At 37.5% G+C, this 27,707-nt stretch overlaps 2 protein-coding genes across 2 annotated transcripts in view; one reads left to right on the plus strand and one right to left on the minus strand.

The window, feature by feature from the left end:
* LOC129755232 (mucin-2-like) overlaps nucleotides 1–26,291 on the minus strand; it is a 91,733-nt gene extending 65,442 nt beyond the window's left edge. The window contains exon 1 of the mRNA XM_055751618.1: nucleotides 25,935–26,291. Within this exon, the coding sequence (XP_055607593.1) occupies nucleotides 25,935–25,937 (3 nt within the window). The 5' untranslated portion in view covers nucleotides 25,938–26,291. The remainder of the gene's footprint in view (nucleotides 1–25,934) is intronic.
* Nucleotides 13,974–18,220, plus strand: LOC129755231 (uncharacterized). The gene is made up of 2 exons (XM_055751617.1): nucleotides 13,974–17,954; nucleotides 18,161–18,220. Exons 1-2 carry the CDS (start codon nucleotides 14,015–14,017, stop codon nucleotides 18,211–18,213), a joined length of 3,993 nt encoding a protein of 1,330 aa, XP_055607592.1. The 5' UTR covers nucleotides 13,974–14,014; the 3' UTR covers nucleotides 18,214–18,220.
* Nucleotides 26,292–27,707: the final 1,416 nt, after the last annotated feature.

Consider the following 27,707-nt stretch of genomic DNA (forward strand, 5'->3'; position numbering starts at 1 on the left):
CGGTTTCAATGAATAGTCTTTTCACATAGTTTCGAACAGCTAAGCGATTCTAGATCATAGATAAAGAGATGATATTTACTACAATTATTTTGTTTTAGATTGATAGAATATCTCTGAACACAACAAAGATCGCTTTTTAAGTATACAATAACTCATCTAAAGCGATTGCTCAATATTTGAGGAAAAATATGTCTGCAAAATGGTAAACTATTTTTATTTAAAGGGATTGTGTTTCCGCTTATAAAATTCCCACGATATTCTTTGAGTGACATTTTTTCAATGCTTCATCACAGACAAACATACAGGACACTCGATTTTAATTCTTCAAAAAGCGTTTTTAGCTCTTAAGAAGCTAAGCAATGTCGCCACTAGAGGCAGTTCATTCGAATGAAAAAAATTCGATCATGGTAGCCTTCCGTTTCTAAGGTCTCCAATAGGTATAGTTAAAATTCACTAACAAACAAGTTAAGTGTCACGGCAGTAAGAAAAGAAAAGTTGTGGTTCCTGTTGTTATTTTTCACGTTTTTCAATCCAGGAACCAAGAATCGCTACAGCAGACGATAACCATCTGTCTCGGAGAATAAAATAATCGGCCAGTTGATAAAAAAGCTAAAAATTTACTGAAATGTTCTGAAAATAACGCGCTTACAATCTTGAGAGATGTAAAAATTGATATCAATCGGAGCAAAGCCATTAAGATTTTTAACAGCTCAGAAGACAATCAAGAAAAGTATTGTGATTATTTTCAGTTTTGGCGACTGTTTGTAAAAGTTTAGTATATCAAATGAACATTATTTTTTCACCGCAGTTGGTGGCATTTGGTTGTAGTTTCTACTGGATTGTTACAAAATTTATGTTATTTACTTACACTGATGGACAAAAGTATTCAACTCATGCTAACTCATCGCATTTGTATGAGTTTACACAATAACAATAACTAGTTTGTGATAATTGCACATTTTTATATGTCAATAGATTCTGAGAAATGTTTCTATCTACAGACATGAAAATTGCTTTAATCAACTCATCTTCCATTAAAAGGAGAGAATATGTTAAAGCTACGAAAATTACAACACAACACTGAAAATGTCGAATAGAGTATTTCCTGAGACAGATTGTGATAGCGTAACTATTTGTTTTTGTTTTGGCAAATGTAAACACCGACTGGTCGCCATTTTGATCTTTGATGATAAGCACTGTTCAATGCTTTCTTTAAAAAACTTCTTTAATTAAAATCATTAACAAACCTTCATGTCTTAACTTGTTATGAATTTACAATTAATTAAATAAAGAATTTATACTCTCCTCACCAAGGTGCGCTTGCAAATCACTACAATTGCATTGCCATTTTTATTTTATTACTCTCTGGTCATTGAACATGCGTAATGTTGTTGTTATGTTTACCCTACCACGATATGGCTAGAAAATGTAAACATGAGAAATCAGCTGTTCGCTTGACAAGTGGGGAAATGCCTTATACTACTCAGATTATGTTCATTGTATATTTTGAAAATTAGCGTTCACTTGAGCTGGATCATGGATCAAAATTCCAAGAAACGTTGCTGAGGATCTTGCGATCAAGGGTTATTGGTGATTTGTCTAGGTTTTTATTTTGATTGGCATCTTGTGTAATGATACCAGGTTTGGCTGGTTTTAGTTTAGAGCTTACGCGAATTTTCAGAGAAAAATAGGAAAGCGAGGTATGGAGGAGGTCTGGATTTCGTGGAAAAAAGCTCGATTTTTAACCGGATATATCTACAATTTTGGCGAAACCAAAACCAGAAGCTCCAATAAACGTATGATTATTTCGTCAAATAACAATTTTTTCTTCATCAAATTAAAACCATTTTTTTTAATTATAAATAAGATGAATGCCACTGAGATATCTCAAGAATAAAAAAAAATCATATTTCAATTTTGCAAGTCCTGAAATTTTATAAAAATACCGGGATTTGGACTGAGTAGCCAGATTTTTTATTTGAAAATTTTGCATTCCAATGCGCAGATTTTGCAAAGATTTCTTGTAGAAACAACCGGATTTGTTCTTCCTGTATACGTTCTGGAATGGTTAATCATGCGACATTTTGGATTTTGTTATTGTCTTGAATGTATCCAAAAACCCTCTTTGATTTCCCATCCAATAGGACTCTGATTCCAGACAAAAATATACATCCCTCTAAAAATGAACTTTAATGATATTGGTTGCGTTTTAGGAAGTTGAGCATTAGTTGCATAAAACTGAAAGCAGTTTTTCAAAAAAAAAAAAAAAAACCTGGCACCCCTGTTGTGTAACGGGGCAGTTCGTTTAGTTTTCGTTCACTTAGCAATCACGGTCTTCGTCCTCCAATAATGCTGAGCAGTTTACCAATAAGTCATTTCCCCGCTTTAAAACAAACAGCTGATTTCTCATGTTTACAATTTTCGGCACCTGGTGGTACACGCAAAATAATTTTCACTTAAAAAGTAAGTGACATCTGTAGTAAATTCTCGCCTACGTAATTTCATTTGAATTTTTAGTGACCGGTCAAGTTTAAGTCACCTGTTCGAGTGAAATTTATCTGAATTTCTAAATAAGTATCAAGTTAATTACCTCTCGGGTTTTAAATAAAAGAATATTTAGGTATATAACAACACTTCGATTTCAAATACTTACATTACGCTTTCGCCATAAATTTATTGATTGGAAAATTCCATCGTAATCCCAAGGCAGATCAGTTACTGCGGATAGTGCGACTTCTAAATCTTCCCTGCTGCAAACCAGAAAATCTGTCCAGTTCAACCCACAAGCTGAAACATGATAACACCTTTAAATAACTTTTTCTTACATCACGTTTAACACAAACTACCGCCAAAATTGCCTAGTAAAGAATTGGGAAAATCCACATCCAGCATAAGCTTTGAACGCTGCTCTTTAGAATTTACCATTTTGAACTCTGAAAGTAAACACAATTACAACCAGACATTCACTTGAAATTTAAGTGATGGGGAAGTGAATATTTTTCTCACATCAATTTCAAGTGACGATTAAAGTGCATGTGGATGAATTTACGTGAAATTTAAGTGACTGCCTGTGAAATGTATATGTCGCACTTGAATGGAATAAAATCAATGGATCCTTGTTTTAAAGTGAAAAATCATGTGTATTTTAAGAGTGAATTTGGGTTCAGTGTAGAAGTGATCATATTTTTTCCAATTTTTTCAGTGTTGCCAGCTAATCCTGATTAAAATTGATAATTTTTTCAATGTTCTTAAAAAAAAATTATTTTTGCAAAAACTTTTGGTTAAAAATCTTTTTCATCCAAATGTTTTGTGATTTGCCTATTATGTATTTTCGAAAAAAAAAATTATACACCTATGTTTGAAAATTAAAAATTTGAAGTTTTTATGAATAGAATAAGTATAAGTGTAAAGTTTAAAAAATTCACTTGTAATTTGTTGGCAAATCTTCAAAAAAAAATTGTTCTAGACCACCCGATCAATTTGTTCCTGAACAGTGCGCTGGATAGCGGAGAGTCCCGTCTATAATGTGGCAAATTTTATGAAATTTCGAATTTTGATTTTCCAAAGTCCCAAACAAAGGCATCGTGAAGATCTAATGAAACATGACGTGTGATATGTGACATGTGAAACGATAGTTATGAGACGTGAGATGGGAGTGTGCGATGTGATGCAAGATCGTGATAAGTGAGAAAGTGAAATAGTAAAATGAGCCGTAATACGTGAGTTTTGAGATATGAGAACAATATATGTGGAATTTTAAAACTCATGCGTAAAATGTGAGATGTAAGATGTGAGTCGTGAAATGAAGATGAAAAATATCATATTAGATTTGAGATGCGAGACGTGCATTAATTAGTGATAACATTTTTATTGATTCTTTCAATCGATACCCAGGTTCAGGTAAGGTTCCCTTGCAGTTGCAGTTATTTTTTTTTCCTTTTTAATAATCTAGAACAACGAAATCAGCGGATAAATGGAGGTTGCCAGAACATGTCCAAACCCCGAGAAGTGAAATTTCGGGCTATTTTATATAAAAACCTGGTAAAATCCGGGCATTTGATTTCCAAATTTCAACTCAAAAACTGATCAATATCCGGCCAAAGTTCGTCAAAACTCAGGAATTATTCAACACAAATCAAAACTAAAATAACTTGAAACTTTTTTTTGCAATGAAATTCATCATCAAATTTTCAATCGTGTTTTGGGCTTCCAAAAAACGCAATATGATTGTTTTGATAAAACTTTTTTTTATTTGTTTGCGCATCTGTTACACGACTAATGCCTAAGGCCACTATGGTCCAACTTGGCTAAAACTTGCCAAAAAATTTGTGTTGGTTCGTTTGTTTGCTCTCCGAGAACCATGGATGGTTTTGTGCGGTGGAAGAGCAAAACGGAACGAACGAAATTCACAGTAGGGGAGGAGCGGGCTATATGCGCCTACTAAGCAGAACACTGATTTAATCAAATATCACATCGAATATGTGTGCAAAAACTATTTACACGTGTGCAGGCATATGTTTTTTATACATTGGAGTTATTTTTATGTTAAAAACTTCTTCTGTTTCCATAAAAATGATTTTATTTAAGTGTTGTCTTAAATGCCGAACCTCAAACCGTGCGGGCTAAATGCGCCTATTTATGTTTTGAAAAAAAATCTGTTTTTTGGTAAATATTTCCGTATAATTTCATTGAAACTGCTAGAAATAAATAATTTCTCTACGACAAAGCTGAAGTTTCATAAAAATCTATGTATATTATAATTTTATGGAATGAACAAAAGTTAGGGTTGCCATACTATGGAGGCAGTTCATCCATGAGAAAAACTTTATCAAATCTGTTTTTAGATCGTCAATTCTCTCTTAAGATGTTATTCAGAGCTAAAATTTGAAGTTTCGATGATAAAAATTATTTATTTATTCTATTTAACCTGTTGTTTTAGGATGGAGGCATTTTACAAACATGATGTGGGCATACAAAAACACTTTATTATTCCACTAAATAATCATTATTGAACTTCCACAAAAGCTGAAATATGTTTAATTTCTTAAGGGGGGGGTAGGGTCTAACGGGTATACAAAAACACCATTTTCACGATTTTTTTCTAGAGCTATCGTTCAAACAAATGTATTCAAATTTTTTGCATTATATAAAGCATTGTGAAAAGAGTATTTAGTAATTTTTTCGTAGAAAAATATTGAAAAATGAGCCGGTGACGGAGCACTTTTGAGGATGCCTTTTAGAAAACAGGATTTGCGGTGGACACTGTATCTCAGCACACAACCATCTGAAGTCAAAAAATCAGAGCAAAATATTTTTTATAGATGTTTTTCTGGACCCCAACGTTTTTATTTAACTTAAAAATATTTTTATGAAATTTTTGTGGCTGTTTGAAGTAAAAACTACGATTTTTCACTTAAAAATCCGCCATTTTTCACCTCTAAAATCTCCCCAAAGTAAAAAAAATCAAAAAAGAAAAACGTTGGGGTCTGGTATTTTATTTGTAGAAAACATGTTCCAAATTTGAAAAGAATCGGATAAGTAGTTTTCAAATGACGATGTCCACGGACTTTGAAAATGTGCTTTCGAGAAAAACGCGTTTGAAGTTTCTGCTCTTGCTTTCTTGCAGTATAAGATAGGAGGAGATAAAGGCCTATAACTTCTACAGTTTTGCTTCAATTGACTTGAAAATTTGACACAACATTCTAGAAATGTTTTACAATAAGAAAATAAAAAAATAAAAAAATCGATTTTTTGAAAGTGTTAGACCCTCCCCCCCCCCCCCCCCCCCTTAAGTTCATTTGAGTAAGAAACAAAACCCATCCTAGTTTTTGTTTTAAGCTTCTCTACGTATAATTTTTGAAAGTCGAAATATTACATCAAAATGTTTCAAAACCTTGTACGATTTTTTAAATTTTTTGAGTTTGTAAATTCATAAAATTCTTTCTTGCCTTATGTTCTAAGCGTATCACCCTAAAAATGCATTGGTCAGATAAGCTGTCCAGTCAGCCATTTCTTCAAACAGCCGTAGGGTCATTTAACCCGATAGGCCCATTTAGGAAACCTTTCCCCTAAAGCGTGTCATCACTTCGAACATGAATATTGTTTGTTGAGAGAGTAAGTGTGTTCGAAGCGAGGGATTGAAATAAAGAGAATTCTTTGCATTTGGAATGGTAATGATCAAAATTCCACAACTGATTCACAAATTGCAACAGTTCGCACATTTTCTCGCTCTCTGAGCACTGGTTTCTCTTATTTTAACTTACAACCTTCTCATTTTCTCGTACAAATCGTCACAAATTACAACAATTTCAATCATTGGCTGCACAACTTGAGTGATCATTGACGTATCTTCTCCCTTTATCTTAGTCTCCCGATTTCGTACACACAGACATGCCAAGCCTTTAGGTATTAGATAAGAAAACTTAATAGGCAGAGAAAACACATTTTTAATCATGAATTTGTATCAAATCACCAAAATACGGGTGGCCCAAAAAACCTTACATCCAGTGGGAATGCTGAGTATGAAGTTTATTCGCCATCTTGAAATTATATATAGCGGCTTATGATTGAAACTACTGTTAATATATGATCAATCGGACACAAAACCCGGACAATTTGAGTCTTATGCGGAGGCTCAGTGAGTAGAAATCGAAAATTGTGAACTGCAGCCACGAAAGATGTCATACGGGGGAAAATGAGATGTGAGATGATTAGACGTGAGAAATGGGATGCAAGATATGATACATGAGATGTGAGACGTTAGAAGATAAAACGAGAAATAAGGGAAGCGATATTAGTGGCATCAGAAGGGGTGGTGAGCCGTGAGACGTGGGTAGATGAGACAGAAGTCTTGATATGTGAAACGCAAAGTGTAAAACATTAGAAGAAGTGAGACGTGGCATAGGAATTTTTCAAAGGTGAGAAGAAAGGGTGAGATCTAAGATGTGGAACGTGAGATGTGAGATGCGCAACGAATGGATAAATAAGATTTGACACGTAAGTCGTGAGCTGTGAAACGTTAGTGGTGATACTTGAGTAGTGAAATGTTAAATGTATGAGGTAATCCTTGAGGCGTGAATTTTAAGGCAAAGTCGGACGTGAGCTGAGAGGCGTAAAACAATAAAACGTAAAACATGAGACATAAAGCGTAAAGCTTGAGACATAATAAGTGAGATATAAGAAGTGTGGAGTTAAATAGAAGTGAATAATTAGGTGTGGAAAGGGTAACGTGAAATACGATTGAGAAGTGAGACATAAGATGTGAGATGGAAGATGAAAAACGTAAAGCTCTAGTTGGCAAGATTGTTGTTGAGCTTTAAACCTGATTGAAAAGGTTTAATTTCACAGCTTTTAAAATAAAGCAAAGATAAAAGCGCATAAGTAGAACAGTGGCCACCATCAGAGAGTCATAATTTAAGAACTTAAAAACAGTTTCAAAAGTTTACTATGTTTACTGCCAAAACCTTGCAAAGTTAATCGTGCGTAAAACATGTAAAATAGGTGGGGGAGAGTGGGATATCGTGGGCCATGGGGAAACGTGGGCCACTTTTGATATCTCAGATGTGTGTTGAGATAAAAATCTCAAACCAAATGTCAACCTAAAGTGCATAACACAAATATGCTCATACGCTTATGATCTTAGTTTTTTCATGATCTTTCACGTGGAATAGGAATTTTTGATGAAACATCAATAAGTCACACAAACGCAACCAATTTGCAAATCATAGCTTGTGGGGAATCGTGGGCCACACATCTTAAATCACCTATATTTTTATGTTTTTATACACATTCAGAACTTAAAATACGTTTTACCTATCTGCAATACGTTTTACTTATGCCAAATGAAGAGTTATGAAAAATATTTTGTCCATCCTATGTAATAAATATTGCCAAAACGTTCGCGAGCCAGGTTTTGGAATCTATGCGATCATTCACAGCTCTCTTTTTTATTTCATCATCTGAAATTGCTTTTAAATAACGAAATGAATTTGGAAATCTCAGTTTTGGGTCAACTCATAAACTTTGCATGTTATTTGGTCAATTTGGATTTGGTGGCCCACGATTCCCCACCATTTTTCAAATTGCAAAAAATATTGCTTTCTTTCAAACAGTCAGAATTTAGGGAAACAACTTATTAAAAAAATTCAAAAATTACCTTATGATACCTTGAAAATGTAGAAAACCATACCATTTTTTATTATCATTTTATCTTTTATAATAAAGAAGATATGAAACAACGAAAAAAAGTGGCTCATGATTCCCCACTCGCCCATACCTTTAAAAAAAAACCCTGCAAAATTGTATCAAACGACAATGTGCAGTTTAAATTCCTTGAACATGGTTGCTTGTAAACAATTACGTATTAAACAAAATTCGGAACGTATCGTACACTTAAACGGTTACATTGAATGAAAAAATAATGGGGTTATGCTTGTCAAAAACACCAGCGTCATGATTTTTATAATCGTCATAAAAAATGAAAAACCAAATATAGCATTATTTAGACGATTTAAGCTACCTAAATGACATTGTAACGAGTAATTTCGCTGCCGCAACCAGCCGATGCAATACTTAGCAGACTTCAATGTTTTTAGTTGGAAAAAATCGCGACCTTCTGTCAGTGATTTTTGATTTAATGATAAGCCATAAAGTGAAACCGCAAAGTTCAGCGGTATCCTAAAATGAGTGAATAAATGACTGCATTTGCAGCATTCTTCTGCATTTTTCACTCGCCCGGACACCGAAAGTGACCGGCACACGTTCGTCCTCTTCTGGGAGCTCCCCGGATCGAAGCAAAAAACAACTGCAATAATGCAACAGATTAACTCTTCCCTCATGTTGATGCTCCTTCCTTCTGCTCGGTGTCGTAAATAAGTTTGCTCAAAACAGCCCTTTGAGGTCGCTCCACACCCGCGGGGAGAAGTCCTTTTTTCGCCGTGCTCATATTCAATTGTGCCAGTCAGTTCAATTTTGTTGATCACCTTCAACTCATTACAGAGTTGGCCGGCGAGGAACATCATCATGGTCAAGAACTACTGAGTGGCGGGAAAGTACGAATCTGCTCATCTGCTCTGGTCGTGGAAACAAGTGGACCAAAAAAAAGTTCCAAACTACCAGCAAGTTGGTATGCAGTTTCAGGAGCAAAACGCATTTCGAGTCGGTTGTCGGTTTGTTGATATTTATCGACCGAGACGTGATCAATTCCAAGAAAAGGCGAGGTGGTCAACCCAAAAAGAGCGCGTCAACAGATTATACTCGTGCTTACTGTTTTTTCACAAAAAAAGAGCTCGAGAGTTGGTTCAATATCTTAATCGGGAAAATGATGACGACGCTCCTCGGATGGAGAGATGAATTATGCGTTTGCCATTGGAGCTAAACTCCAAAAGATATAAATCGTAGCTTGTTTTTATTTTTATTGTTTATCTTATCACAACAACGCCAACAGCAGTTGATTTGCGTATCCCATTCGGGCGATCGTGAGAACAGAGCAAAGGGCCCCTGGTGGGTAGGTAAACGATGCCACATCAAATCAGCAGCATCATGTTTCGTTTTGGACGTGACATGAATGGCAAGATCTGTGGAGAATCCTGTTTCGTACTGTTGGAAAGAACATAGTTTTTTGAATCTTATTCAAAATAGTTTTTCTTCAAAAGATAGGCAGTAGATAATTTTCAAGTTCTAAAATAATCGAAACTTTTGAATTTCAACTTTTTCTAATCAAATCGAAACTAAATAAACATTTTCCAAACTGAATAGGAAAAAAATATAACAAATTTAATAATATTAAAAAAAAATATTAGCAAAATTATGGCTATTGTAAGGATCAATTAACGTACATTTGTAGCAATGATGAATCCTCAGAAAAACATGCAATATCAATTACGCTTTGAGGTTATTAATTATTTCTTCTGCATCATCGGTCGGCCCACAAAAAAACTGGTTGAAAATTAAACCAAGGAGGAGCCAAAAAGTGAAAACGAATTGTACCTACCCTTTATGACTGAGAGCTTCGAGATAACTTGAACGTCATGTACAAGAAAAATGCATCGAGAAAGCGATAAAAGTAATTCATACTTTTCGAGATGAATCATCACAAAAATGATAACATTATTTAAACGTCATTTATCAAAAGGAACGGAAAGTGAAAATACAAAAAAAAAAAGCTTTTGTCCTTGACCTGTACATTGAAAGGACACTCATTAAATACTATTTTTACGACGGATCAGTTTTGAACGGTACAAAAAAAGAAAAGGAAGAAAACAGGTGCTTTTTTGGGATATTCAAAATTCCTTAATTCATAATTTTTAAAATCCAATGCAACAATTTTGTTTCGATTATAGTCGTTTTACCATCTTCATGACATTCGCGACTTGATATCAACGTTGCAGTTTTCTTGGTATTAATGTTGCAGATATCGAAAAACTTACCCGTTACAACTGTCTTCGATGTTTACTCTTGGGCTCGAAATCGCGGACATCGGCTCAGAAGGCAGCTGACTTGTCAACTGAGCTATATCACAAGCCCTCTATTTCAAAGTATTTTAAAGAAATGTCAACAAAGCTGTCGATTAAGGATTGCTTTAAAATCACTCAATAGCACACAGCCATAGTAACAATTTTAGCTTTATTTTAGTCAGCACAACTTCGTTAGAGCTATTTCATATAGCGCTTTCTATACATCTGTCACGTCATCTACGGACGCACCTCCGTCATCAAGTGGACCCCACCAAAGTACGCCGTCACTGGTAGCCGAAAAACCTCAAAACGGTAAAACATACCATAATCGATATTAAAGTTAGCTCATTAGGTTTAGTGGACATATAGTCTGAGTTACTGAGCCACAACTAGAAGTTGTCAGAAGGAGATTTCATTGAGAAAGAAAAAAAACATTAAGTTTAGTGCGAACAGTTGAGGAGTAAAAATATACTACATTTTCGATACGAAATTATACTAATGTTCAGTTACTGTTACAGTTACGTTCCAAACGACTAACACAGGAAGAATCGCTAGCTTGAAGAAGCATTAAGTGCGTTTAGTTTCGTAGAGGTAAACTGAAGTGTGAAAGACTGAATTGTATGTTACTTATGTAGGTCTAATATCACAGGTAGTCTTGGCGTAAACCTAAGTATTCCGCTGAACATAGTCAGTGCCGCTCATAGTTAGTGCCGAACCCTACCGGAGAACAGGTAAATCCTAAATAATACAACAATTCAAAATCCAAACAGTTGTAAACAATTGCGTTTGCCATAGGTTAAAATCAGTGCTAGCCGTACCGTACGACACTCGAATTTCGGACTGAACACAATATTAACAAAAAGGGCATTAAACGTGAGTAGACAAATGATACAACACACACACACTATATTGTAAAATTACACAATTTATTGTCAAATCAAATCCCTAAATGCTGAATTAAAATAATTACAGGGATAATTTAACGATAGAAATAAATCGTTCAAATTACCGGAATCCGCGTCGTTTAATTCTTGTTTTGAGAACAAATTAAATTATCCGTTTAGTTCGAAATGTCGAATAAAAGTGTAGCGAGTGCAAATAATACTGGTGAAAACAATGAAACTGTTTCTCATGGTGAGGGGAGAAGTTGTGGGACATGTAGCCGCATCGATACGAGCCGGATGGTCCAATGCGATTCCTGTGACACCTGGTTCCATTATGAATGTGTCAATGTGGATGAAAGCATTGAAAATGATGATTGGAGCTGCAACAAATGCGTTAGAAAATCGCTGGAGAAGGAGAGAGTTGCTCTGAGAGAAGAGATCGACCGAGTTAAGAAGCAGAAAGAACAGTGGCAGCGTGAGCAACAGCGTGAGCAGCAGGCTAAGGAGCAAGAACAACTCGAGCAGCAGCAGAAACAACAGCAGCTTGAGATGGAGAGACTTCGGCAGTTGAAGGAGCAGTCACAAAGGATGCATGAGCAGTTTCTACTGCTAGATGAATCCATCGTAAGCCATTCTGGTGAACTAATTAATTCTGGCCGTCGAAGCGTTGGGGCGATTCCAAAACAACCGATGATGTCAACGCGATACGAAACATTGGTTGCTTCTAGAGTTCAGGGTTCTAAGGGTAGCGGAATATCTTCCCTTAAGGGATCACAGCATTCAACAAAAACTCGCGAACAGAAACTCAAAGCTCTGGAAGCCAGACAAGCCCTAGAAAGAAAACAATTAGATGAGCGCCTACAGTTGGAAGAGCAGTTGTCAGCAGGTCTTGACACCGATTCGGAAACAAGTGAAAGTGTTCAAAGGGTCGAAAATTGGCTGAATAAAACCCATAACATCGAGAATGCTACAGCAATGCCCGGGAATGAAACAACACTTCCCGAGTATCCTGGAAGAGTAGCGAAATCGGTGAGGATTCAGGTTGCATCAGATTCTTCAAAGAGTTCGACTCCAAGGGCGGCATTAGCTGCAGCTACATCCAATATCATGCCAACTTGTAGCATACAGTCTTCAGCGACGATTCCCTCTATTCCTCCCCTTTATGGTTTGCAATCTTCCGGCTCGGCTGATCCTCAATTCGCTTTTCCGCTTTCAAACCCCTCGTCCACTTCCATGTGCGTTCCATCATTGCCAAGTGGAGCATTTCAAGGCTCAGTTAATCTTCCGCAAAACCACCACCAATCTTACCCTTCAGCATGTCCGCCCAGTTCATTTCCGGTGCAACAATACCCACCAGTGTATACCACTCAGCAGCCGAGGGTAGCAGTTTCACAGCAGCATGTTCCAAGAAGTGTGATAGGTACCTCACAGCCCGACTTAGTGAATTATTCAAATCCCTACGCAACCCAGAGCGGTTCCAACCTTCCCCCTGTATCAGCATCGACCCCAAGACGCCTATCGCTATTCCCTCAACAGCAAACCATCGCTGATGAAGTCTGTTCTATCGAAAGGAGACTGAGTGCAGAGCATCTTGCTGCTAGACAAACAGTCAAAGACTTGCCTAAGTTTGGTGGAGATCCAGAGGAATGGCCTAGGTTCATTGCGGCGTATGAACGCACAGCGAGGATGTGCGACTTTCGGAATGATGAGCTTTTGGATCGTTTAGAAAGAAGTTTACAAGACAGAGCTCTTAGTACCGTCAAAAGCCTTCTTCTTCATCCAGACAACGTTCCGGTTATTATGAATCGTCTGAGCACCCTCTTTGGAAATCCGGAAACGATAGTTGACACGATGATGAAGAGAGTCAAGTCGATGCCACCACCAAAGGCAGATAAGCTGGAGAGTATAATTGACTTTGGTATTGCCGTTCAAAATCTCTGTGCCACAATTCTAGCCTGTCGATTGGATGAACGTCTGTATAACGCTACCTTGCTACAGGAGTTAGTCGAAAGCCTTCCTATAAACTTGAAAATGAAATGGGCAACTCATCTACAGAAAACTGGCGCGTCGTCTCTTATGGAGTTTAACATGTGGCTAAGCAAAAAGGTAGATGCCTTTAGCAGGGTAACGAGACCACAGTCATGGAATAAATCTTCCGCCAAACATAGGAAAGACGAGGCTTTCCTACACCTACACTCGGAACAGCCGTCCTCAAGGTCGTACCAGAATTCATGTCCAGCCTGTAGTGGAGACTGTACCACCATCGAAAACTGCAGAGCATTTCTTGACATGTCAAAAAATCAACGATGGTCTGTAGTGAACGAGCAAAATATTTGCCGTAAATGTCTAACCAGACATTTTAAGACATGCAGTAGAAGAGTTCCATGCAACACAAATGGGTGTAAATATCTGCATCATTGGCTTCTACATGACGATAGGAAGCACAAGGAACAGAATAGTCCTAATATTCCTAACATCCCTGCTAATAATGCTATTAGTCCTAACAATCCTATTAGTCCTAGTAATTCTAGCAGCATGTTACAGCACCCTTCATGTAACGCCCACAATTGTTCACTAGGAGGAGTTTTACTCAAATATATCCGCGTTACATTGCATGGTAGAAAAGGATCAATCACAACCTACGCATTTCTAGACGGTGGTTCAACCTCCACATTTATGGAACACGGCTTATGGCAAGACCTGAATTTGGAAGGCGAAAAATATCCGCTCTGTATTAGTTGGACAGCTGGTCAGGGACGATTCGAAGCAGACTCAGTAAAGTGTTCGATAGAGATCAGTGGAATGCAATCGGACGAACGCTTCAACCTAGCCAAAGTACACACAGTTCAAAGTCTATCCCTACCATCGCAAACGCTTTCCGGTGCAGAACTCATTCAACGATACCATTACCTTTCTGATATTCCCATAGATTCCTACGCTAATGTCAGACCACGCATCCTACTAGGAATGGACAACATTCGTCTCGAGTATCCACTAGATTCCAGAGAAGGTCTAGAGAATGAGCCGACAGCCGTTCTTACACGCCTTGGCTGGGTTGTTTATGGGCCATGCTCAAAGTCCGACGATTATCGCAGCTCAGAAAAGCGACTTGCGTATAACTATCATGTTTGCCAATGTGACGAACTTCACTTAACAGTGAAAGAGTATTTTTCTCTGGATAGCCTTGGAATCCGATTAGATACGAACCGAATTCTATCGAAGGACGATGAGCGCGCACTGGCACTTCTGGAGAAAAACACAAATCGTCAAGGAGCCCGATACGAAACATGCTTGCTTTGGCGCTATGATAATGTTGATTTACCGAGCAGTAAAACTATGGCTCTAAACCGTCATAAATGTCTCGAAAGGCGGCTTATTCGAGAACCAGAAGTAGCCAAAGCCTTGCAGCAGAAAATTCTCGAATACGAAACCAAAGGATATATCCGACAGCTTACCACAAAGGAAGAGAACGAACATCATGAACGCTGTTGGTACTTGCCGATTTTCCCAGTTGTGAATCCTAATAAACCTGGAAAACTAAGGATTGTTTGGGATGCTGCAGCGAAGGTAGGCAAAGTGTCTCTCAACTCTTTTTTGTTGAAAGGTCCAGATCAAGTTGCTCCGCTATCGCACGTTCTACGTCGTTTCCGCGAATATCGAGTCGCAATCACAGGTGATATACGGGAGATGTTCCACCAAGTTCGGATAAACAGCAGAGATCAACACTGTCAACGGTTCTTGTGGAACAAAGGAAGTCCTGGAGAAGCTCCCACGACGTATGTTATGGAAGTCATGACGTTCGGAGCGAGCTGTTCACCAAGCAGTGCTCAGTACGTAAAAAACTTAAACTCGAAACGGTTTAACGAACAGTACCCTAAAGCTGCCGATGAGATAGAGAATGGAACTTATGTAGATGACATGCTATGTAGTGTTGAAACAGAGGAGGAAGCTATTGATTTGGCAAAAAACGTGAGGATGATTCATGCTAGTGGAGGTTTTGAAATACGAGGGTGGTTATCGAACTCAAGAAATGTGATGGAAGCGATGGGTGAATGCACACCAGTCTCCAAGGATCTAGATGTTGGAAGCCAGCTAGCTACCGAAAAAGTATTAGGGATGTGGTGGGATACAGATTCCGACACGTTCACGTTCAGGACTCCAAGAAGATGCAAACCGGAATTACTCGATGGCTTAGAGGTTCCTACCAAGCGTGAGGTTCTACGGACTTTAATGCTCATATACGATCCACTGGGATTTCTCGCAAACTTTCTTATGTTTCTTAAAGTCCTTCTCCAAGAAATCTGGCGTTCGGGAATACAGTGGGACGACCCGATCAATGAGCAGCAGTTTGCAAAGTGGTGCATTTGGTTGAAGGTGTTACAACAAGTCGAAAACGTCTCTATTCCAAGATGTTACAGAAAGCATACCTCTTCCTCTCTCGCAACAAATTTGATTCAAATTCATGTGTTCGTGGATGCAAGCGAAAATGGCTACGCTGCCGTTGCTTATTTGCGCTTTGAGGAAGATGTCGTGGAGTGTGCCTTTGTCACCGCAAAAACCCGCGTAGCTCCCCTTAAATATATGTCAATTCCCAGACTAGAACTGCAAGCAGCAGTGATTGGAGCACGACTAGCGAAGGATATAGTAGAAACTCATCGTCTTTCCATATCGAAACGATTTTTCTGGTCTGATTCACGTGACGTGCTATGTTGGTTGAGGTCCGACCATAGGAGGTATACAAAATATGTTGGAGCCCGCGTCGGTGAAATCCTGGAAAAAACTAGTGTTGCTGAATGGAACTGGGTCCCAACCAAACTTAACGTAGCTGATGAAGGGACAAAGTGGCAGAAAACTCCAAATCTGAACCCATGTAGCAGATGGTTTAAAGGTCCGGACTTCATTTGGCAACCACAAAGCGAATGGCCAGAACAACTGACATGTTATGGCTGGACGGATACTGAAAGCGTTCAACAAATCAACGTACATTTGATACAAGAGCCCCTGATTAACTTCAACGATCACTCTAACTGGATGAAACTGGTACGTTTGTTAGCCTACATTATTCGTTATCCCCGTAACATTCGTGCCAGACGGACTGGTAAAGAGCCAAAGGTTGGCGTATTGCAACAGACGGAATTACTGGATGCCGAGTGTCATATCTATCGAATGGCTCAGCTGGAGGAATTTAGTGAGGAGTATGCATTGCTATCTAATATCAACCAGAATGGAACTCGTGTCCCAAAGTCTAGTGCTCTCTACGGCCTTTCACCTTTCCTAGATGAACGAGGAGTGCTACGAATGAAAAGCAGAATTTCGAATTGCAGGTTTGTAAGCTCAGATACTGCGTGTCCCATTTTGCTCCCGAAGAGTCACCGTGTCACGACTTTAGTCGTCACATTTGTTCACGAACGCTACCACCATCTTAATCACGAAACAGTAGTGAACGAACTAAGACAGAAGTATTATATCCCGAAACTTCGAAGAGTCTGCAACAAAGTTCATCGTGACTGCCAAGCCTGTAAGAATGCCAACGCTCGGCCTCAACCACCAATGATGGCCGATCTACCTCCAGCAAGGCTCGCCGCCTGTTCCAGACCTTTCTCTTATGCTGGAATCGATTATTTCGGCCCGATGCAGGTTGCAGTTGGTCGACGTGTCGAGAAACGATGGGGAGTCCTAATCACCTGTTTAGTCGTACGTGCAGTACACATAGAGATTGCCCACTCATTAACGTCCAGCTCCTGCATAATGGCCATTCGAAACTTCATAGCCAGGCGGGGTACACCTGTTGAAATCTTCAGTGACCGTGGGACCAACTTTGTAGGAGCAAGTCGCGAACTAATTGAAGCCTCCAGAAGCCTAGATCAAGACGAGATGATGCGAGAGTTCGTTAGTGCAGACACGAAATGGTCATTCTTACCACCCAATAGTCCCCATATGGGTGGAAGCTGGGAGAGGCTTGTGCAATCGGTGAAAAAGATTCTGAACAACATGAATCTCCCAAGGCTACCAACCGACGAAGTTCTACGTAACAGTTTATTAGAGATCGAATTTATTATCAACTCGCGCCCCCTCACCTATGTTCCAATCGAAAATGCTGACTGTGAAGCATTGACGCCCAATCATTTCTTGCTCGGATCTTCGCACGGTTCCAAACCTTTGATTCCATATTATGAAAGCCTCGCTACACTGAAAAATACGTGGAAAACCTCACAGGTGTACGCCAATATTTTCTGGAAGAGATGGTTAAAAGAATACCTGCCGACTATCCGTCATCGTTCCAAATGGCACTACCCGGTGAAACCGATTGTAGAAGGAGATATCGTCGTGATAGTGGATTCCGATCTTCCCCGAAACTCATGGCCAAAGGGTCGTGTGGTTAAAGTCAACGAGCGTAACGGACAAGTACGCAGTGCAACGGTGCGAACTTTATTCAACGTCTACGAGCGACCAGCGGTCAAATTGGCGGTACTTGACGTCGGTGCAACGGAGTGTAAGCAAGATGCTGGTTCTGGCTTACCGGGGGGGAGTGTCACGTCATCTACGGACGCACCTCCGTCATCAAGTGGACCCCACCAAAGTACGCCGTCACTGGTAGCCGAAAAACCTCAAAACGGTAAAACATACCATAATCGATATTAAAGTTAGCTCATTAGGTTTAGTGGACATATAGTCTGAGTTACTGAGCCACAACTAGAAGTTGTCAGAAGGAGATTTCATTGAGAAAGAAGAAAAACATTAAGTTTAGTGCGAACAGTTGAGGAGTAAAAATATACTACATTTTCGATACGAAATTATACTAATGTTCAGTTACTGTTACAGTTACGTTCCAAACGACTAACACAGGAAGAATCGCTAGCTTGAAGAAGCATTAAGTGCGTTTAGTTTCGTAGAGGTAAACTGAAGTGTGAAAGACTGAATTGTATGTTACTTATGTAGGTCTAATATCACAGGTAGTCTTGGCGTAAACCTAAGTATTCCGCTGAACATAGTCAGTGCCGCTCATAGTTAGTGCCGAACCCTACCGGAGAACAGGTAAATCCTAAATAATACAACAATTCAAAATCCAAACAGTTGTAAACAATTGCGTTTGCCATAGGTTAAAATCAGTGCTAGCCGTACCGTACGACACTCGAATTTCGGACTGAACACAATATTAACAAAAAGGGCATTAAACGTGAGTAGACAAATGATACAACACACACACACTATATTGTAAAATTACACAATTTATTGTCAAATCAAATCCCTAAATGCTGAATTAAAATAATTACAGGGATAATTTAACGATAGAAATAAATCGTTCAAATTACCGGAATCCGCGTCGTTTAATTCTTGTTTTGAGAACAACATCTCTAATCTACATCGTATTCTTTACAACTCTAGTAAATTTATTTATTTATTTATTTATTCGATCCTAGGCTTCAGCCTTTAATCTTTACTAGTTTTAACTTAATATTAGGAATACGCTAACTTAAATCTATTTTTGATTTGTTCTCTGGACATTTCTAGCTTTATCACATTAGCATGAGCGTTGTAGAGCGCCATCATTCTATAAATAGGTTCATTCCGAGCATGGTTCTGGATACGGTTTGTTAGCTGAAACGGCCTTATGCTGCGCAAACTGCTACGTCCTTCGTTAGGTGAGATTTGTGACAACAAATACGGTGAAAAATATTTTCCAGTGTTTAGATCTTTAAAAACAACACGTCGATTGATTTCCTACGATTTTCCAGTGCATCAAATCCTACCAGCATACATAAGGCTCGATATTCCGGCATTTCGTCCTGCCAACCAAGGTTCCTTAGGGCGTATCTCAGAAATCGTTTTTGGACTCGTTCTATTCTGTTTTTATGTACATTGTAGTATGGCTGCCACACAATACTGGCGTATTCGATTGCAGTTCGGATAAGGCCAACATAAATCGAAACAATGATGTAAGGGTTGTCCAGCTCGTGACAAATCCTGCTTACCATACCGTACATGAAGTTTGCTTTGGCAACGACTTGTTCAATATGTTTTGAAAAATTGAGTTCCGCATCCAACTCAACGCCTAGGTCCTTCACCGAAGATTTTCTAGCAATGATACTGCTGTTTTCGAAACGATATTCGTGCAAGATGTTATTCATCTTCCGAGAAAAGTTTATCGTGCTACATTTTGAGGCATTAATTTTCAATTCAAACGCGCTAAATAGTAAAGCTTAAATCTGGCTATTTGGCCCTGTTCTAGAAACGTCATCATCACTTATTTTTAATACTCAATAAAATCGCTTTGCTGTACAATTTTGGTCACCAAAGCTTTTATAAAGATTTTAATAAAACGTACTTACATAATTTATTATTAACCTACTAATTGCATCAGTGGAAAACTTATTGTGCATTACAAAAATTTGCTCATATGGTTTTTATCTCAGTTTTATATTGCTTTTTCACATGGAATTGGAATTTGTCGTGAATAACCAATAAGTCACTTTAACGCAACCAATTTGCAAACCATCTCTTGTGTGGAATCATGGATCACATAATGTGGGGTATCTAGGGCCATCTTTATGTTGGTGTTTTTTTACACATTCATAACTTAAAAAACATTTTTCCTATCTGTGTAGTTTTCTAACTTGTATTAATCTTAGATAATGAATTTTGCCAAAACGTTCGCGAGTCAGGTTTTGAAACTACTCGATCTAACATAACTCTCTTTTTAATTTCATCATCTGAAATCGCTTAAAAAACGAAATAAAAAATGAAATTACAGTTTTGGGTCAACTTATAAACTTTGCATGTTATTTGGTCGATTTGGATTTGGTGGCCCATGATTCCCCACCATTTTTCAAAATCCAAAATTTTACATTTTTTATGAAAGTCAGAACTCGGGGAGGATTATTTATTTAAAAAAAAAATGAAAATTGCCTATGATACTGAATATTCTTTTATGTAAAGTCTGAATCAATGGCAATTAGAATATTCAACTCTTTTGTCAAATCTGAAACTGGATCATAACTTTTAATTTTAATTATCATTGGGTGAATGATCTGGATACAATATTGTCGGTATGAATGATGAGGATCTTGAAACTCAGCCGAGTTTGGAAACGTAATTCAAAAATTGATTTTTTATATTATGATTAGGGGCATTGTGATATTGCCCTTTGGCTTTTCAACCAACAAGGCGTATGTCAATCCAATGCTCAATATCTTTCTTATAGTCATATAAATGCTAATTAGTTTTTCAATGGTCTTATGAGAGCCATATAAATAGCGTGCTTATAGTCAGATAAATGCTTATTAGTTTTTCAATGGACTTATGAGAGCCATACAAATAGCTAAAATTTGACGTTCTTTTCACCAGCCAACAAATTAAACGCGTAGGATGAGTTTCTCATTTCTGAATTGTACAGTAAATGAGGACTGATTTTTTAAATGGAATAAATAAGGGATTGGTTTTGAATGTCCGGTGGAATGGGAGCATGAACTCAAGTCCAACTTCGTTGTCTGACGCCATCATGATATTCGAGAGGGCGGCTCCCGATTAACTTTAAAATGCTGTAAGCGAATAAAAACCACATAAAAACCACATAAAAACCCCAAAATATGGGTTTTGTGTGAAAAGGCTAAACGATAAGAAGTCAAATTTCACTATTTGTTTATTTACTAGTTTTTCATTTTTATATTTATATTTTTATATTTTTAATACCCATATTGTGGGATTTTCGTGCAATTTTTAATCATTTACAGCATTTTAAGTTCAGCAGAAGCAGCTATCTTGGATTTCAAGATGGCGTCGGACAACGAAATTCGACTTCTACACGTTTAGTCCTTTCATCCAATACCCATGTTGTAAATGTTTCAATAGATTGTACGTCATTCAAAGCTTTGAAAAGAAAAGCGGGAGCCGCCATTTTAGATTAATGGTTGGCGTCAACCAACAAATCTTTAATCCTACTAGTTGGACCCATTTGCTCAATAATCATATTATAGAGATAATTATTACAAACTTAAAAATAACGCACATGACTTTTCAAAAAATGTGTAAAAATGGGAGTTCCAATTCAAATATCTGCAATCTAGCCTGAGCGTGTTCTGTTTTGCCATCTTCATCGAGAACTGTCACCTTCTATTATTATGGCACGGTTTTAAAATCAATACTCAGAAAAACTTAGTATTTGAACCAAAATAAAAATGGTTTTTGATCAAAAAATATGCTAATGAAACAAACTCCTTTGTATTAAAAACAATGTGTTTGGGTAGACCTTCAGAATGGTTCAAGAAAACACATCTGTTCTTGATCGCGACAAACTTAAGAAGAACAATATATTTTCTCATTAGTCATAATACAAATTTTCCCTCCAAAACATTTAAGACGATTACAAAAACGAAACAATGATTAACTGGCATCATTTTGAATCAAAATTATGGCAAACGCGTTCAAGAGATTTGTGAAAACATATCTATTGAGACGAATTTAGAGTGACCAAAATGAACGAGATTCGTCACAATGTAATATGGATCTGAGTTTTTTTTAAATTGGAAATAATGGATTTATTCTTGAAACTAAAAAATGCTTTGAATCAAAGATTTTTTATTAATTTTCAAAGTGGGCAATTCTTTGAAGTAAAGGAAAACAAATTAGAAACAAAGGATTTTTTTTTGCACTACGTGAAGCACTGCATGACTTTATAAAACATACAAAAAAAGCATGAAACAATTTCTTATTTAATCAGTAAAAGCTTTATTAGCGTGTCCAAAACTACCTGAAACCAAATGGTTGCATCAAGCATCTAAGCCTTTTTTATGACCATTATAAAACAGTTATAAAACTAGCTGCATATAAAATGCAATAATAAAACCATAATAAAAATGTTCAACACATATAGTTTTCGGATAAACCATATCTCATTGAATAGGTTATTGTAGTGAAATCTCTCAAAGTCGTTAAATTTCGACACAACACGTTGCCATTAAACTGAAAAATTCACCTGGTCAAAATATTTTCATGACAACAACGTTTTTTCTTTCGTCAAGGTAGGGGATATAAGGGCATAACGAGCACTCGGGAGAAATGGGCATCGCTCTTTCCTATGGAAATACGTATTTTCTTAGATAAATTTCCACTATTTTCCACACTTTTCGCAAAAAAAGATATCTCCTTGTCATCTTGACAGAAATATTTTGAAAACTTTATGTACCGGAAAATAATGATCTATAATGTACGCACTGCAACATGATGTAGGGGAGATAAGGGCAAAATGGCCACCTTAAGGAAAACGCTTATTTAACCATAGAGAACAGCTATAATATGTAAATGAAAATATTGTTTCGTGTTCAGACACTCAAATAGTCCATTGCCTAATTGAATGAAACTTGAAAAAGTAGATGAAATTGTTCAAAATTGCATTTTAAATTTTTTTTTTGCCGAAAGCTGAAAACCAGTCCCTGTAGGGGCATAATGAGAACCCCCACTGGGGCAGTATAAGCACCATTTTTCGGGGCAACATGAGCGTTTTCTGCCAAGGAATCTAGCAGCGAATTCGACTCGATGAAGTCAACTGAATAATAGAGCTACAGCTTGACTTGTTTCATCTGTCGATTTGGCCTATTGGTAAGGTGTCGGAGAGGTAATCAGTAGAATCGAGTTCGATTCCTGGTCAAGGTGATTTTTTTTTTTTCATTTATCATTTATGATTGATGCATTTTGCACTAAACGGTTGGTTCAGATGTTTATTTTAGATTTGGATTTGAAGTACTTTCTGAATTCTAAAAAGTCAACACAAAACCCTGTTTGGATGACGGGTGCAGTGGGGCAATATCTCAAAGCCATTTTGCGCACAAAGATGTGTGAAAGGAAAAAAAAACTAAAGATGAATGTTACAAATTACGTCTACTTTCCATTTCACTTTTTTTTAATTTTCTACTGTGCCTGAAACCTTTAGCAGTTAATTGATTAAAACGTACGGTTTTCACACTACTTTTAACTTTTTTTTTTGTTGCCATGTTTTAAATAAAATATCAAAATATGTCCATATACAGTACCGATCATAATTGTAAACAAATTGGAAGACCTGTCACTTCGACTATGAACTTCAATAACTTTACACTTTGATGATATTTTTTTATAAAATTTTCTGCCTAGGATAGATCAACTATCACACTATTATATCACAAGATTTGAGCTTTCTAAAATTTGCCTTTTTTTGTTTACCGAAGGAAAATGAATCTCTGTTCGTTCGTTCAATCTTAGTTGATTTTTTATTCAAACAGCTTGAGATACAGTAATTCTTAGAAAATCGGTCTATTTAGACTTTTACCATTCAAACTGCAATTTCTCAAAAACTATGCTACGCTTTATATTGAAATTTTGAAGAATGATTGTTGAAATACAAAGTTAGCATGTCTGATTTTTTTTCAAAGTTCTATCGATGGGATCAAAAGCTATGCGAGGTACATTATTTCAGAGATGAATCGAAAATGCGAGTTCTATTGAATTTCGGACGAGTAGGGAAATCATATTTTATGTTCAAACACCAGTAAATCTATTACTATCAGAAACTCAAAATAATATCGTGAGATACTGATTTCAGAACACAAATGAATCATTTATTCCATTTTTTCTTTCCTTTAGTGCTTCTGTTAGACAGTTTTTGACTGATTTGTGGATGGAAAAAATATTGTTCTCATGGATCGTCCAAAATTCTGTAGAAATCACATTTTTAGATTCATATCTGAAATATTGTACCTCGAGTAGCTTTTATTCTCATCGATTGAACTTTTCAAAAGCTTCAGACATGCTAACTTTATATTTCAACAATCACTCTGCAAAATTTCACTAAAAAGCGGAGCGTAGTTCCTGAGAAATTGCAGTTTTAAAGGTAAAAGTCCAATAAGTCCGATTTTCGTAGAATTACTGTATTTCAGGCCACACACATTTTAGAAAGCTCAAGTGTGAAAGTTCTTCTATCTCACGCAGAAATTTTGATCAAAAAATATCATCAGAGTGATAAGTTATGGAAGTTAAAATAAGAATGACCCTAACGGGTTTAACTCCTTTCAAAAAATAAAATAAAATGGAAGTTCAAAGCCGAAGTGACAGTGCGCGTGCTTCCAGTTATACAACTATGCTGAAACTGCAGCTTAGGCATTTAGTCATTTTTTTTTGGAGCTCTAAATAACTGATCTACCGCCTTTTTTCTTAAGCGTGTTTTTTTCGTTTTTTTTAGACTTTAAACTTCAAAATATATTACTGTAGCTCAATATTGTTTAAGAATCATATTTAAGTCACGTTACAAGCTTTCCAAAACTATAAGATTTGTAGAATTGACGTGACACAAGAGAGTTTTAGCGAAAAAAGTGTATGGCACATGCGTTATTCGGAAACAACATAATTTAGAATATCAAAATAGTCCGATAATAGGATTTCCGAAAAAAATATTTGAAACAATTTCTTTCTTGCAGTAGTCCGATAATAGGATTTCCGAAAAAAATATTTGAAACAATTTCTTTCTTGCAGTAGAAGAATAGGATTGAGAATATTGGAAGGGAGAGGAGGGCTTCAATACATTTTTTTTTTTGAATAATCCGAGAATTAATCTAACAAATGGGAAAAATTGACATGAGAAATTATGTTAGGTATGGTTCTATAACTATTTGAGACAAAACACTTTTCCCAGGGAGTAGGTACAAAGGAAAGGGGGATAATTTTTTGAAAATTTTGTTAACTTTTGAAAGGTGTATCGAAGCAAACTGGACCAGCTAGTGAGATATGAAATACAAAATGAAAAACTTTTTTTGTTTCGATTAAAGTCGTTTTCCATAATTATGGAACTTGTCAATTTCTATCAATGTTTGAGTTAGCGGACCGTCACTGAAAAATTAATCCGGTATCTACAACTGTGTTCAATGTTTACTATTGTGCCCGAACTTGCGATAATCGGCTCAGGAGGCAACTAACTTGCCAACTGAGGTGTCATGGAAATGTTTTCACTTATTTTCAAGATAAAGTGCATTACAGTTTTAACTTATTGATTCTTATTAGTTTAAATTGTCTTTTCACTTGCCCATAAGCCGTTCCATCAATTTCAATTTCAATTTGCATAACCGGCATTGGGCTTCTTCGTGGCCGGGTGAAATTTATCACTGGATCACTAATTGTTTCGAGCATATACCTTCATTATCATGTTTGCCAATCAGCGTGATAAGTATGTTGAAAATGGTCGATCTTTTTTTTTATGATGTCTCTTCCTTTGGGCTAATATTCACTTCGTCGCCTACGTTTGGTGGATGCCTCAAACTACCAATTACACGGTAGGTGTGTTGAATACCGTGAACAGGTTCATTTAATTTTTGCTTATATTAGTAGGTTTTTTGCTTCAACCTTTCAACCCTCCCCTCTTGAAACGACGGAACATATCGGGTGTAGCAATTTATCATCTTCACTGACAGAAATTGCTAGTTAACTATCGTGCCCTGACGCCCCACACATGTGTTGTTGTAAAACTGCATCGATGCATCCCATAGCCATAAACCGCTGATAAATGTCCTTGCAAGGTTCTCTGGGTCGACCTGTGGCATTTTATGAGCTGCAGGTCGGCTTGAATTGCACTTACCATTTTGTCTCTCCGTCAGCAGCTTCCGAATATCCTTTGAAGGATTGAAGGCTGCCAGTTGAAATTTACACCTGATGCTAATGAAGATGATGTTGAGCACCTTGAAGGTTTTCGCACTAAATGACTAACTATAAGTCCCCCACACTGTTTTCCGATTATTTTCTTACTTGAATTACTATTCAGCCGAAAGTGAGGTCATGCTAGTGTTTTCCAACTTTGTTGTCACACTGTCACTCAGAGATGATCCACTAAATCCACCCGGCTCGTAATACCGGATTTTCCCACCCAACTGATATCCAAACACGAAGGGCACCAAAAGCAGCGCGAATCACCAAAAAGACGACACTCAGGTGAAAATTCAAATCTGAACTAAAAGATGCTCCGAGGGGTTACGGACGTTTTATACGAAGTGCCATTCGGCTCACGCGATCATCTTCGCTCGCCGAAAGGACCGGACTTTGGCCGGAGTTGGATGGAAGCATAAACAATAAAATAAACAGCAGAAAGGTGCGTTACTCTCCGGCTGACGGTTCTGAAAAGTCTCCTACGGCAGTCGTCTTCTTCCATGTGGTCTGTTTGTTGTGAGTGTCGAGGGAGATTTTTGCGCTCCCCTCGAAGTTACCTTTACGGAAACCGGCTGACTAATTTCTCGCACAAGATAGATAGAACGGGTAGAACTCGCGCGCGCGATTTCGCCGACAGTTTCTCTTGTCCAAACATGATTAATTTCAGCTAGGTTCGATTTCCATGCAAATCGGTTGGTCGACGGGACAGGTTCGTCGTTCTAGGTTTCGTTCAAGTCCATCAACCGGACAGCTAGCGTAACGTTTTCCGAAACGAAAATGATTCTATCTCCCCGGTTGTTGAAACTTTTTGAAAAAAAAAAACCCGGAAAGTTTCACAGAGCGAGAGATTGGTAGATTGGACTGTGAAAATTATTCCATATGATAACACCCGGGCATGAATTTTATTGAGTCTTTGCATAATTTTAGGTTTATAATTCTTGACTTCAGATTTTTTTTTTGAGACTGCTTGAAAAAAACTGATTTGATGATCATCAATATGGCAACCAATCAGTCGTAATTAATCTATATATATAAAAATGAATGTTTGTCTGTCTGTCTGTTCCCTATAGACTCGAAAACTACTGAACCGATCATCGTCAAAATTGGCATCTGAGGGTTTTTGAGGCCGGGGATGGTTTCTGTAATAGTCAAAACTCCATCCGACTTACGGGAGGGGGGGCTTTCATACAAAATTTGTAGTTTTTCGAAGCAAATTAAAGTCATGACATCCATTTTCTCGAGATTTTTTCTTCCTTTGGGCGGTTTGTTTTTCGTCTCTATGGTCGAGGCGTCGCAAGCCAACGTCGCCAAAGGGTAGTAACCATCGCATAGCATACTGATCAGTGGGAATATTTTGGCGCGTATTTCTCAACCAAGAAGATTTTCAATGCAAGGGGTGGCGATATGGAGCCTTGATGTGATTTTTTTTCTACTTGATTCCTAGCTCATTTATAGAGCACATGGTTATGGATGACTCCTAGATGAGACCCAGATTGACATTCTGAAATTGAAAAGTCATGGCATCCATTTTTCTTTTATTTGAGGGGTTTGTTTTTCGTCTCTATGGTCAGGCAAACGTCGTCGTCGCAAGTGGATAGTAACCGAAGCATACTGTTCATTCATTGATCGCTGGAAAAATTTAACAATCAGGCGCCTGTTTCTTAACCAAGTACCTATTTTTCTTATGCACGTGGGAGCGATATGCAAC

This window comes from Uranotaenia lowii, chromosome 3 (assembly GCF_029784155.1).
Source record: "Uranotaenia lowii strain MFRU-FL chromosome 3, ASM2978415v1, whole genome shotgun sequence".
Lineage (NCBI taxonomy): Eukaryota > Metazoa > Arthropoda > Insecta > Diptera > Culicidae > Uranotaenia > Uranotaenia lowii.